Source organism: Poecilia formosa, unplaced genomic scaffold, assembly GCF_000485575.1.
Source record: "Poecilia formosa unplaced genomic scaffold, Poecilia_formosa-5.1.2 Scaffold279, whole genome shotgun sequence".
Lineage (NCBI taxonomy): Eukaryota > Metazoa > Chordata > Actinopteri > Cyprinodontiformes > Poeciliidae > Poecilia > Poecilia formosa.
Window position 1 is genome coordinate 893,430 of NW_006800218.1, and position 14,250 is coordinate 907,679.

The window sequence follows — 14,250 nt, forward strand, 5'->3', positions numbered from 1 at the left end:
ACTGCCAACTCCAACCTGCAGGTGGCAGTATTAGTTACTTCTGCTACACTCAGCCTTACATGATGTCATTTTAAAGTGCACTGTGGCAGGTTACAAAGGTCAAACTATTCATGCTATTCACTAGCGTTCTGCGTGCGTGTGCAGAACTTGTCGGCTTTTTTTCCCCTCGTTTTATTTCTTCCACATGTAGATTTTGAAAATATAGCAAAATTCCTTACAAGTATCTCTAAATTAACATCACAGAGTGGTGTTAATTTAGACAACAACAATTTAGACAACAATCAAAATCCTTATTTTTATAAATTTCTATCAAATAAATCTGTATTTATTTGATAAAATAAAATACAAAAATAACAATAACAAAAATAACAACAGAACAATTTTACAGAGTGCAAATTTTTATGGTAAAAACTGGAGCTGCAAAGGTTTCAAACCAACATGAAATTGGTAAACTAAGTGAACAATGAGCATCCTGGTCATGGTTTTAAATTATGCAAATTGAAAGTGTTTTAAATGTGACCAACGCGGTGAGCAATAAAACTAAACATGGAACGCTTTATGGACCTGAGGGAATGCGGGGAACCTCCCCCTGACTGGAGATGTTGCTCCCTGGAGTCTTCAGGACGGCAGGGTTCTCCACGAAGAATCCAAGCTGGTAGTCGACCTTTAAATGACAAATTAATATCAACAAGCATACTAATATTTAATGTTTGGAGAGGTAATTAGGGAGACATGGATCTGAATCCTTACCTTTGACCTGGAATACCATGTGAAGTAAAGGTTGTTAGTCTCAGTGGGCACAGGCATGTTGAAGGAGAGAGCATAATGATTCACCATGTCGTCTCGGACGTAGTAGAGCTCTGCATCCAGACCTGTGGACCAAACAAGTTACAAATGATTAAAACAGAGTGGAAAATAATATAAAATATCAAATGTCATTATTCTACGCCAGGAGAGAGCAAGACCTCCAGCAGATAACAGGAAGGCTAACCAGATTCCAGTTTCACCCTTTTGCGCTGTTAGCCTTCTGATGCTGAACCTGGATATGGAAATGTTTGTATCCTTTTCAAAATCTGCCAAAATTATCTGTAAACTAATTTATTTGTTTTTGGTCAAATATTGTGCATTTATTATATCATTAAACAGAACTAAAAAATAAAGTAGTTTTCCCATTTTTTATGCACTAAAAGAATATTATGTCATTTTTGTGGCACACAGATACTTTGAACTTGACAGCTTCAACCCTCTGCGACGAAAGGTTTGAACATGTCTGCTCTAGGGAATACACACACACACACACACACACACACACACACACACACACACACACACACACACACACAGTAAATTTGTATTTAGAAATGCATGTACAACTTTGTTTTAAAGAATGCTTTCTTCTTCATCTCTCCATTTGTCACAAAAAACAAAATGCTGAACATTTCTTATTTAAGATTTGCGACTACTATTTAAAACTACAGTACAAAAACAAAAATTCAACATGCGAGAGAAAAACCTGTTTCTTACTCATAGGAAGCAGGGCTAGTATAAAGCACAAGAGAGGAGACCATAGATTAGGAAGGCAAACAAATCGGTATGATCCTTTGTAATCAACATGAAAAGAGCCTTAAAGTGATTCATCTGAGGGGTTTTTTCTCTGCATCAAAGTCTAATGTGTAGTGATGAAATCCCCGATTCTGACCCGAGGCAGCAGCGGCGGCAGCAGCAGCCGCAGCAGCAGCAGCGTTACGACTCTTTGATGGTGACTTTCAGAACATGGACTTTAAAGAGAAGAATCAAAAGCGGGCCCGGCCTCTCGCCGTCCCCTCCAGGCTTTCTCGGAGCTCCTGCTCCAAACCCGAGTTTTCTCCTGCTGCAGACAAAGACATTCCTACAAATTTACCAAACTAAAGAGGAGACATGTGTTACATTCACCAGCACCTGACAAGCCCACAGAGAGACTTTGTTTCACTCAAATCATATTTTTTCCCCCGTTAGCGTTTTTTTTTTTTTTTTTTTTACAAAAATAGAAAGCTTAAATTTAATACACAAGGACACACATGTTTTGTAGTATTATTATTTAACCTGCTTTAAACCAATATTTTCCTCCATCATCAGCACTAAATTAATATTAAAAACAAATTTACTTAAGTTTTATGGATTCAGGGGAGGAATAGTCGCTGTGAAGGATTCAAACTGTGCTTTTCACTCTTTAAATTTAAGAAAAATGATTAAAAATATTTGCTAAACAAATACCTTAAGGTTTGATTATATTTTCTTTTACAGATCTGTCAGCTGGAATTAGAGACGTGTTTTAGAAAAATATTCAGAAAAGATTTTGCTTTTTTGATTTTGATGAGGCTGAATAAAAGAAAGCTTAAACTTTTCTGTGGTTCTTGCCATTGACAGGAATTTAAATATTGTTTTGCTTTTTTTCATGTCCTTTTCTTTTACAGTATTGTGTGTTTTTTCTTTTTCTTTATTTTCTGATGAGTATGAAAAGGTTAAAATCGATCAAAGTAAGTACATTGATAATATTTTAGGATGATGGGTCAAAGATTGACATGCTGGTTTCAACCAGCATGTCAATAAATATTGTGCAGACATGTTCAAACCTTTCGTCGCAGTGGGTTGAAGCTGTCAATCTTGCTCAAAAGGTTCTCAACCAGGAAGCTGGACGGCACAACTTCAAACAGAGGAGGATGTTTCCCCCCTACAGAAAGTACCGGTCATCATCCAAGTTTATATCTGAGCAGTTTTGTTAATGAAGACAAGCTGACAAGAGTTTGAAAACAGGAATGAAAGGTGACGGCCACAGCAGCAGGTCAGTGTGTACACAGGCTGAGAGCTGGGAATAAAAGGTTCCTGAGCTAAAGGAAGTGTAACCACTGCAGTCTGATCCCTGACTCGCACGCACTGCTTTCTGCAATAATGAATGAATGACTGGATAAATGAAATGTCCCTGTAAACAGAGCCGCTGTTCGATTACAAAGTTTGGTCAAAGCATCACAATATTTATAAGAGCATCTTTGATCCTGACCGGCTTCTAAAATGGCCCGTGGGAAATGAGGTTTTGGATTCCAGGACATGTCATGTTTTCAGTTCGTTTCAAGCCGGACATTTCCATTTCTATCTGCAAGTGTCAAGTGATTTACAGCGGCAGCAAAGGAGGAGGCCAAAATAGAAGAAGTGATGGGAAACTCCCCTCCCGACACACCTGGGTACACGCAGGCTACCGAGGTGGAGGAATACAATCATTGTTTCAGCACCAGCAGTTCTTGAACCAACAAAAAACCCAGCTGAAATTAGCCAGTTCACAGCTAATTTAACACGTGAATCAAACACTGACCTGGTGACATACGGGTGAGAGAATTTCTCTCCGACATGATTTCTTTATACTGTCATTTTTAGAGCTAACTGAACCCGCAACAGCTTTTAAATTTACTCAAAATCTAGAGAAACATGCAGTTACATTTATGCAGTACAAAGACGTCCAAGCAAGCCGTCTGCTGTTTTATGGACACATTGAAACGGGACGTCATGCATGCGAGAGCCTGCACCCCAACTCCCTGCTAGAGGGCAAAGAAACGGCTAGACAACAATAACTACCACTGGTTGTAGCTGTCAAGTTTTCAACATAAACCTTAAATGTGCTTATTATATATAAAAGAAAAAAGGATGAATCACTTTGCTACTAATTGTCAACACTAAGACAAAGAGTTAACAAGGTCCAATGGTATCTCATTTCATAGTTTAATCAAAATATTTTTTTAAAAATGTGAGGGAAGTAGGTCAGTCGTGCTAGCTTGACTTTGACAACCTTACCATGTAGATGTGCTGTGGAATTCAGTGTTTCGGTTCAATAAAAAAAACTAAAACAAAAACAAAAGAACAAAAGGCTACCCATCCACACTCCAAGTGATGGATCATCAGTAGAGTAGGTGCTTAAATTATCTAATCAACCACCGCTGTGTTCAGATGTTATTAATCGCCTGTAGTCGCCTGACTACAGGCGATTAATAAGAGTCAAGAAACATCAAGCCTGAAAACCTAACGCTGTAACGGACTAACTGTTCTGTTCTTTGTGTGGGAAATGTCTGCTTGTTTTTTGGTGTTGAATCCTGACAGATTTGTAATCTTTGCTCTGTCAACTATTGGACCTGTTGTCCCTAACGAAAATGCACAATATAACGTTTTGTTAATCTAATTATTATAAATAGAGGAGTAGGCAGTTTACCCTGTTCAGGAAGGAAAGAAAGCAAGGTGCAGATGTTCACGAGACTGAAACAAGCACAGCACACTGCATGTCCACCTGGCTCCACCCTGCTCTGCTCCCATCAATCACACATCCCAGATAATTTACACCTGCAGTTACAGCAAACACCAAAATGGAGCTTAAAGACGTTAAACAAAAGCTAAGAACGGGAGACGTCACACTGCATACTCAAATTATGGTGGGTTTACTTCGAGTTTAGGCCTATAATTTATGTTAATTAGCCAGGTTGGGTCAGACTTGGCTGAATTTGTTGGCTCTCATTATTAATGTGGGTAACAGAGATCTTACCAGTCAGCACAGCGGGGAATTGTCATAGTCAGACTGGTCTACTTGTATCCTGATCAGCCTAAACATGCCATTAGATCTGAGTATAACTAGGTACTGGGTTTAACTTCAGACAATATATTTGAGAGCTGCCAAGTGTAATCAGTCTTCTGCCTTCAACCACTATCCAGCTTCACAGAGGTTTGCTAAAGGGCACATCAACTTCTCTTTCAAGTGTTGGCAGGGAGAAACGATGACTCATTTCTCTTTCAGGTTCAGAAATTAAAAGCTGAACTTGATACCCTGGTGGCGAACCTCGTCATGAGTAAAAAATGGAGTGAAGCAAACGTGGATGCCTTATAAAGACTGCTTTAGAACCCAACAACAGACCAATCAGCACTAGGACCAGCAACTTTCTGTGGCGTTTCGGTCTGCATGTTCAACTCTCTGACAGGCTGGGGATGACGTTGAAAGGAGAGAACAAAAGACGGCAGTGGTCAGGTGGTCAGGTCCGGAACAAATGCAACAAAGAGCTAGTTGTGCGCAGAGCCCACAACTAGCTCTAAAAGCCTCCTTCACTGAGTGTTTGGGAGGTTTCCATCAGGCCGACCTTTCTCTAGAAAGCCACAATAACTGGGGAGGCAGAAAATGATCCGCCTGAGGCTCAAACAAACCTATAGCAGCAGGAGGCAGGAGGAAAGGGAGCCAAAGATACAAGTTTGAGAGAGTGAAGAGAGTGAATGCATGAAAACTATCCTGATATGACAATGGAACAAGACCGATGTCCTCACCGTTGCACTTGTCCCCTAACCCAAATTAAGGTTTATATGAATACTAGATGGGATGCATTTGATGAGAAAGTGGTGATTTCAGAAACTTTGACATGAACATCTCTGCGATTCAGTCAGCATCACTAACAGTGCAACATCAAGCTGTAAATATCATGGGCTACTTTGTTAGGTTCACATTTTACAATCTAAAGAATCAGGGGTTTTTTTGTTTTGTTTTTAAACCATTCTAGTATTTTTCACGTTACAATGATGTTCACAGCAGGGTTTGACAATACGTCTGCAAAACTTACCACATTATAAGCATCTCATATCAGTCGATAGATAATTACTGATTAATTGTTGTTTTAAATATCTGACATACTGCTACACTGACGGCGTGACCCTTCCTATTTTATCCAGTTTTCACATCACACTGTTGTTCATTTCTAAGCAGTTTTATGAGGCACAATGGTGAAACCTGAAACTGCTGCTGTGCAAGTTACTCAACAAGATGTTGCTAGGTAACCAAGGAGTAAATGAATTATAGTTGATATCACCAACCTCATCTTTCCTAAATTTACCTCTCAGCATGTCCTGAGAGTATAAAATGAGACAGAGAGTCCCTGTGGTCTTATTGCCATCTGCAGAAATGCATTGTAATATTGATGGAACCACATGGCCTTGTTTTACTGAATACATTGCATGGATTTTAATGAAGCATTTAACAAAAGAGACGTGAATATGAGCAGTGATTGAGTCTTGCAATGATTTTATGCAACTTCCTAAAATGCAATTAAGAATCCTTCAAATTTGGTCCCTGATGGCGCAACAAAGAATTTGGGTGTCCTTTTTTAATAAAGGAAACATTTTTTGCTTTCATTTTGAGCAAGACCGCAAACATTCATTGGCTAAATTCAGTATTTCTGATGAAAGAGTAATTGTATTCCTGAGAAGAAAGTAAAAATTTCTTGATCAGAGCAATCGATTAAAAAAAAAAAGTATTTTTAATAAAACACTGTGTCTAGTTACAGATCAAGTCTCTCTTTAATTGAAATACTGCATATGAAGTGAAAATAATTTTAAAAACTTCACATTTTAAACTAAGAAGAAAAATCCCACCCGAACTTTCAACTTGGCATCTCTTGCCTGCGTTGGAAAACGTCTGGACATCACCGCTTTGTGGCAAACCAGATGCAACTATCTAAATCAACAAGCAGAACCGAGTCCAGTCCCCTCTGACCAAAGCCTAATGAAGGAACCCTGCAACAGCCTCCAACAGCCTCACCAGATGCTACAAAAAGGTCCCATTTAAAAGCATCTTACAGGCAGAGGAAACACACACATTCAGTACCAATCTCTGCGGTTTCCTTTGAGTCGCTTCAAAGAGGCCGTGCATCAATTTTCTCCTCTTCTTTGTCACGCGCCTCAAGGGAATAAAACAAGCGAGCCCGAGTGCCGCAGTTTGCCGATGTCCCGCTACAGCGGCCACATTCGTGTTCATACGTTTCTCGAGGGAGTTCCCCAGTTCATTACATAAATATGAACTAGTTTCCTAAAAGAATATAAAAAATAAAAAAAAACTCTAGTTGCCTGTTTGTGTCAACATGGATGTATCTTTAGGCGACGCCTCAAGCACACCATCCCTGCTCGGATATTTTTGGAACAGGATTCTCGTTTTGAAACGCTGGAGTGTTCGCTGAAGAACAAACACACTCTGGTTGTTTTTTTATAGTTTAAAAGGAGATGCATTTCCTTATAAAATCCATCATCTATTAAATAAAAGCTATAAAAATAAGTTTCTTGTATCTCGTTTAACTGTTTAGACAGTATTTCCACAGCCTAGACTTGAACAGGAGAAACATTTCAAGATCAGTTGACATGAAAAATGGAGAAAGGACAATGTGATTGGGATCCAGAATGCCAACAACGCACGCACGCACGCGCACGCACGCACGCACGCACGCACGCACGCACACACACACACACACACACACAATGGGTTTCAGTTTTACAGAACCTCATGTGAGTGGGAGCAGCTCAGACAAAAGATGTGAAAGCAGGAGCTCCTCTGTTCAGCCAGAGGATTCCTGAAGAGTGGCATGGAGAAAATGAATGCTGCTGCCAATCATGCCTCTTTTCCAAAGCCTGGGCTTTGCCTTTCAGCCTCTGAGGGGAGAGAGAGCCCAGAGAGAGAGAAAGAGAGAGTGAGAGAACAAGAGAGAGAGAAAAAGAGAGAGAGAGAGAGACAGAGAGAGAGAGGACCCGACATGCCCTGAGCTGTTCAAAATGCACGGACAGTTTGATTCAGAGTATTTCTGAATCTGTAAACTAAACCAAAAGGCTCAAGCATGAAGTACATGGTGCAGCACATGATGGAGAGAAACAGGATTCCCATTATTAAACAAATTGTTTTGTCACCATTAGAGGGGCGGTATTATGTAAAATCAACTTTTTGATTACATCATTTGCAATGTTACTCTCTCATCAAAAACATACATTGAGTGCTGCTTTGATTCTTTCATTCATGTTTGAGAAATCATTTAATCTCCCATGGCAACCATTCAGCTGTGCAAAACATCTGGTTGGATCTAGCATCGCGTTCGAGGCAAAGCTTCTCCTGCAGTTTCCAGGCTTCAAGCCTCACAGAGCAGCCCTCCTCTGTGACTCCACCACTCAGCTCCTTTAGACTAGCCAGTTGCAATTAGCAAATACCTGGTGGAGCTGCTGAGCTCATTACAGCAGCAGCTTCTCAGTGCAATCCTGATTAAAAAACATTGTTAAAGGGTTAATAAAGGAGCCATGTTGTGATGACTTCATCAAGGCCGAGTTTCAAAAAGAGCAGGAGCTTATTAAAGAGACAGAGGCCCAATTTCAAGGCATTAAACACAAAGTCATGTGGCTCAATGGATCATGATGTCTCTGTGAACAAAATTACCCTAAAAAAAACATATTAATCACCAGCATGAAAATTATCGAGCTCTTTTTATTTTACCATGTGATTAGCTGATTCATCACTTATTGAGACAGGCTGAGCTGCAGGCTTAACTTCTAAAGACGAGAGAAGTTAAACCAAACCTGGGAAAAAAATCCCCAATCTTTGACTTCAAAAATGAATTTGTACAAAATCATGATAAACGATGTCTGTGCAATCTCAGAAACCACATTAAAATCCTAACAGCCTGTGCGAGTTAAGTCAAGAACTGATGTGGGAGATGAAAGAGTACAAAACAACGTGAATCCAACACAAGTTTCAGGTTCAATATCCGCTAGTCACATGGAAAAGCAATTAAGGGATGCCGCCGGTCTGTCAGCCCGGACCAGAGCTCAGCTGAGGTAGGATGTTTTCCTTACCGAACCCTGGGGAGTCGGGCTGTTTGGGAAAGTTATCATCTGCTCCAAAACCAGAAAATGTATGCAAAAACTGCATCAACCAGAGATGCTTAGAGAAGTGCCTCAGTGTTTCGGTCTCTGCACAGAGAAAATATGAACGAGCGGGAAGGGAGTAAATGTAAAACTGACTCAAAGTTTCACCAGACAGTAAAACATAAAAAAAAAAAGTGGAAAAACATAAATGTTCTTTTGGACTGCAGCTACAATGGAGAGGAGAGCTGAACCTGATGTTAAACAGGAGTGAGATCCACCACCAATGATTCTGATTTAAGCAATAGAAAACTAATAAACTGTATATTGATCACCAAAATACATGATAGGTTGTGTCAACCTTCCAGACCTCTCAGGTCTTCTGGTTCTGGTTCTGCTCTCCATCCCCAGAACCAAAAACAAACAAACAGAAGCAACATCAAGTTTTTAAGCAACAAAAAAACCGGAAAAAAACCCCAAAAAAACGCAAAAACGCCGAAAAAACGAAGTCCCTTAAAACAAAGCCAAAAACCCGAACCGGGTAAAACCGAAAACGGAAAAAAGAACAAAAAGAATTGATGTGTATTCACTTGATGATGGCATTTGACAAAATGTAACGTTTATGGCTTGTTTGATGATTGGTGGCTGTATGATGTTTATACGGTGTAAAGCACTTTGAACTGCCTTGTTGCTGAAATGTGTGACAGACAACCAAGAAAACAGGTTTGAATTGGTGCTTTGATGGTCGTTATCAATGTAATCATGTTTAATTAAAATCTGCAGACTGTTGGATTCTAACCGTGAGTTTCAACCTCTCCATCACTTTCATGGTGTTGATAGGGAGTGCTTTCATGGTCCTGATCGCTACAGTGGAACCCCAACCTGCTTTGGACCGGGTCAGATTCCCATCAGTTACCATAGAAACAGATACGAAATATCCTGAACTGAATGTGAAGTTCCTGAAATCAGTGCACTGTTTTCATGTGTGCCTTTATGTGGAGCATACAGACTCAAAAATAGACATTTGCTGATAGAACAACACTGGGCAAAAAAAAACAAACACTTTAGATAAAAAAAATCCTGCTATACATTTATTAATCCAAAAAATAAACAGATTAGTAAACAGTATTTTTCTTTTAGCTGTAGATGCATCCTTTGCTACAAATGATTCACTAAAGTTATGTAATTCCATTTTAGGCAATAACATACATTTTTGACTTCTTATTCATAAAAGTATTTGAATTATTGGCTTATTTGCATCTTTTAATGCATCTCTAATATTGTGGGGGGAAAAAAGACTTAAGCATTTAAATGAAAAAGATGCACAATGTGACAATTTTTTAGCCGATTAATCGATAGAATAATGTTTGTGCTGGTATTCCGTTCACTGGAGCCAAACTTTCTGCCCGTATTTTCAAATGACATAATTTAAGATGTCGTTTGGTTTCATATGTAACTTTGCAAACTGAGGTAGAATATCGTTTTTAGAAAGAGTATGCTCTTGCATCTTATAACGTTTTACTCAGTCTTTTCCTAGTTGGACTGTCAAAGCTTGATGCAGCATTCACTCGAGTCACCAGATGTTCCTTTTATTACATCTTAATATGTTAAGCATAATTCCTGGATGATGGCGCATTTCCCTTTTACAATGGCTGTTCAGTCTGGTGTTGAATGAGTTGAAACATCAAAGCAAACTAAATATAATCACAAGCAAACCAGTCCGTCTGTTTGATGATTAGCAGAGCTGAATAACTGCATTTTCACTGAATGACCTGGCTAACACAATAGTCTTGTGACACCATGTACTTCTACCTGCTGATAAAACCACTAAATAGAAAACGATATCGCTGTTGACCCACGAACAAAGGCTAACGCAATTATAGGTTGATGACCAACTCATTTTTGACGGAACTCCAGCAAAAGTCGAAAGCCTTCTTCTGATTTCGCCGTTTCAGTTTCTGTGTTAATGTGGAAGGAGCCACTCCCACACAGTCTAAACCCTAAAACAACAGCTAAGGAGCAATGCATACACTGACTTAGACTTGGCATCCAAGAAGAGAGTAACCTCATGCCATTACATGCAAAGAAGATAAATAAAAAAAAAAAAAAAATCAAACATCCAGAGTAATTCACAGCTTCATCACTTTTGGTCTTTTTGCCACTATAGATGGCTGAAATGACTGATATGGCCGATGATTGTACACACTGCACCAAAGACATGAATAACAGCGTGCACAGCTGTGCTAAAACAGACGACCACGTCATAAACTACTTTGTTGCTGAGGCTTCAAAATGTAGGATTTGGAGGTTGTACGTTTGTTTGTGTCGCGTACATTTTTTTTCTCTCCCTATTTTAACGCAAACAAAAAAGCCTCGAGGCCGTTTTGTTCCTTCTCTTGATTAAGTGGAAATTGAAAAACTTTTTTAATTAAGTGTGAATTACTCTGCTATATATAGTTGGCTGGTAATTGGGCTTAGTTTATAGCCAGTGAAAATATCTGAAGAGATGAGCAGGAACAAATTAAAAAAAAGAAAAAAAAAAAAAACTTACACAAAGATGATTTCATTTCAGATTAAAACACTGAACTGACTGAAGGCTGAAAATGACTCATCTCTTTGTATTTTTATGCATTTCTACTGTTGTGTAAAATAAGCTTAAGTGGTTAAATGAAAACTTTGCGTAGATTTTTTTTCTATCTGATTATCGATTACTAAAATAATCCTTAGTTGCAGACGTGGATTAGAATGATATTTTCAGAAACCACAATCTGTAGAATGTGATAATTATTCAATTAGTCATCAGAATAATCTACAGAACAATCAATTACTGAAACAATCGTTCCTTTCAGGCCTATATTTAAGAAGCAAATACTGATTTCTATGGGCTAAAGACTAAACTATAATTACATTACATTTCTTTCTAATCTTTATTATTAAGTATAACTTCATAAGAAAATAGGATATTGTCATACAAGCACAAATTCAATGTATTTTATTCTGATTATATGTCAAACAAACACAAGATAACGCAAAACTGAGAAAAAGGAAGGACAATTACACAGTTTTAACAAATAACCAGAGAAGTGTAGCTCTGTACTTAGCCTAGCTGAGCCAATATTTTGAATAAAACGATTACAGCCAAAAGTCTCGGGGTTCTTTTTCCTGCCAGCTTATCAGATAGAGTCTAAAGTTTTTGCTGATTATTCTTTGCAAAATAGCTCAAGCTCAGTCAGTCAGGATGAATGCTGGTCCAGGAGTCCCAACTGGATTTAGGTCAGGACTTTGAGAGGGTAATCGTTAACATGTGATTATGCTTTGATCTAAAGAAAATTTGGGCTGTAGTTCCGGCTGTACGTTTAGTGCTGGAAGGTGAACTTCTCCCCCTCTCTCAAGTTCTGTGTTTTACTCTGTATTTAGCTCTATTAAGTCTGACTCAGCTAAAGAAGAACAACCACCCCACAGCATGACACAGCCCTCACTATGCTTCACCGTGTGGATGGTATGTGTAGTGTTATTTGGGTAACTTGCTCGCAATGTATTTTATTCATTAGTATCAAAATAAAATGTTCTTTTTCTCGTTTTCCTCTCACCTCAGTTACCTGCTGTTTTTGTTGTGTTTATCTGATCACATCCCAATACCAGACGCTAACGTCTAAGTATGAATACCTTAAATAGAAACACAGGCAGACTGGGATACATTCACAGCTGACTTTATAACAAGGCCTACTTACCTAGAAACTTCTTCACCTCCTCCACGCTCATGTAAATGTTGACACGAGGGTTGTCGTTGTTGTTGTTATTGTTGTTGATGTGGACGCCTGAGGGAATGCTGTGGCTGGCGAGGCAGCCGGCGCCTTCCAGCAGCAGCAGGAAGAAGAAGCCCCCGAGCCTCCACAGCACCGAGTGAGGCCAGCCCCGGCTCTCAGACGGGCTGCCAGCGCTCACAGTCAACCCCAACATAGCAGTGGTCGGGTCGTCTGGCTCGCTGTTGTGTTCCCTCCTCAACAGTCGATAGTTTCTTTCTCATCCGTCCGTGAAGTTAATCCGTGGAGGAAACATTACGAGTTAAATTACGCCGCAGCGTCACTAATCACTGTAACTAGTTTAGCCACAAATCTGTTTTTTAAAAGTCTTTTCTTTCGTGCTGAAACAGGCTAAGTTAGCCAGAGGAGGCTAACTTGAGTTTAGTTGTGCTAACCCTCGGCGGTCAGACTGTCGTTCACCGTGCTCGCGCTCAGATTTACGACGTTTTCCAGCCGAATAAGAGACGTACTGGATATCGCCACATTGATGCACATTGATTTGTGCGGTTAAAAACGAAACAAGGGTGAAAAAAGTACCCGAAAGCAGTAGAGTCGCTAATACATGAAGCCTTCTCCCTCCTTGGTATGTCCTCCCGTTGCTTTTTCCTCACTATCTCAGTTTTCACTCGGAGCAGGGAGGAGGGGGTCCGCGGAGACGCTCGCTGCTCCCACCGCAGGAGTTGAGTGCTGCCTTCAGGTTCTGTGGGAAATATTTCTGAAACACGTCCGATTCAGGTACGTTCGAGTTAAAACGAAGGTCCATAAATGCTCTGACTATTCTGTAAATGTTGGAGTATGCGTCCCAATGAGGCGCATTTGTCAGATTAAAAGTAGACAACTTTTAAGTAGTTATTGTGGATACTTTTTAGTAAATCACATTATTAGATATACTTATGGTATTTTACACTGAACAGTCGTATATGCATTAGCTGAATTATAAAGAGATTAGGTTTTAGAGCGCGAAAGCAGGACCTCACCTTGACTTGTGCTTTAGAAAAATAGGATCCTTTAAAGCCACATAAGCGAGAACTCAAATTTTATATCATAATGACGGAACGTCTGAAATTAGAGGTGGGCTGTGTAGGGTACTGCATATAGGGGGAAAAAATGCTAATTTTACATTTTATCCCAAAACGATAACCCTTTCCATGTTTTGTTTATTGAGGGTATCGTAGAAAATGAAACGACAGCAGAGAGTGGTGCCCTTGGAAAACATTTCTGTCAAGCCTTAAAAAAAGGATTTTTTCTATAACATCGTCTCACACAATGTTTTTTTTTAAATAAATTTAACTTCTAGTTTAACAAATGAACATACAGATTAAGAAATATCCAATGGAACAATTACTGCTAACAATCTCTTTGAAATGAATCTAAAACTTTTTTTTACTGTTCTTGTTATATACTTTGCTGTTATACATTGACACAGGTTTCTGGCGGATTTCCAATGGTAACTCCTGAGTTTCTGTTGCCTACAGTATAAATATAACATGGCACAGACACTCAATTATTTTAGCCACTGGTCAAAGTCTGGATGAGGAGTAATATTCATATAGTCACCACTCATAGAAGGTTGATAAAAAATTAGATGTATCCAAAACTCACTGTTAGAGGACTACAGAAAAGAGTAGTATCCTTTCTGGAGTCACCAAGTTTTCATAAAGGCCAGATGCTATCAATATGCTAACTAGACAATTCAGATAAAAACCTACTTGCCACAGCTAAAAAAACTGATAATGGGTCACAATTGCATTTTTTTATTGGAATAATGAACCAAAGCATA

At 39.2% G+C, this 14,250-nt stretch overlaps 1 protein-coding gene across 2 annotated transcripts in view; it reads right to left on the reverse strand.

The window, feature by feature from the left end:
- ryk (receptor like tyrosine kinase) overlaps positions 1–13,166 on the reverse strand; it is a 40,991-nt gene extending 27,825 nt beyond the window's left edge. The window contains exons 1-3 of one of the 2 annotated variants that reach the window (XM_007571387.2): positions 12,399–13,166; positions 751–872; positions 565–664 (exon numbers count right to left, since the gene is read on the reverse strand). In XM_007571387.2, coding sequence (XP_007571449.1) covers positions 565–664; positions 751–872; positions 12,399–12,627 — 451 coding nt within the window. In that variant the 5' untranslated portion in view covers positions 12,628–13,166. The remainder of the gene's footprint in view (positions 1–564; positions 665–750; positions 873–12,398) is intronic. The other variant, XM_007571386.2, reaches the window with a different exon arrangement.
- Positions 13,167–14,250: the final 1,084 nt, after the last annotated feature.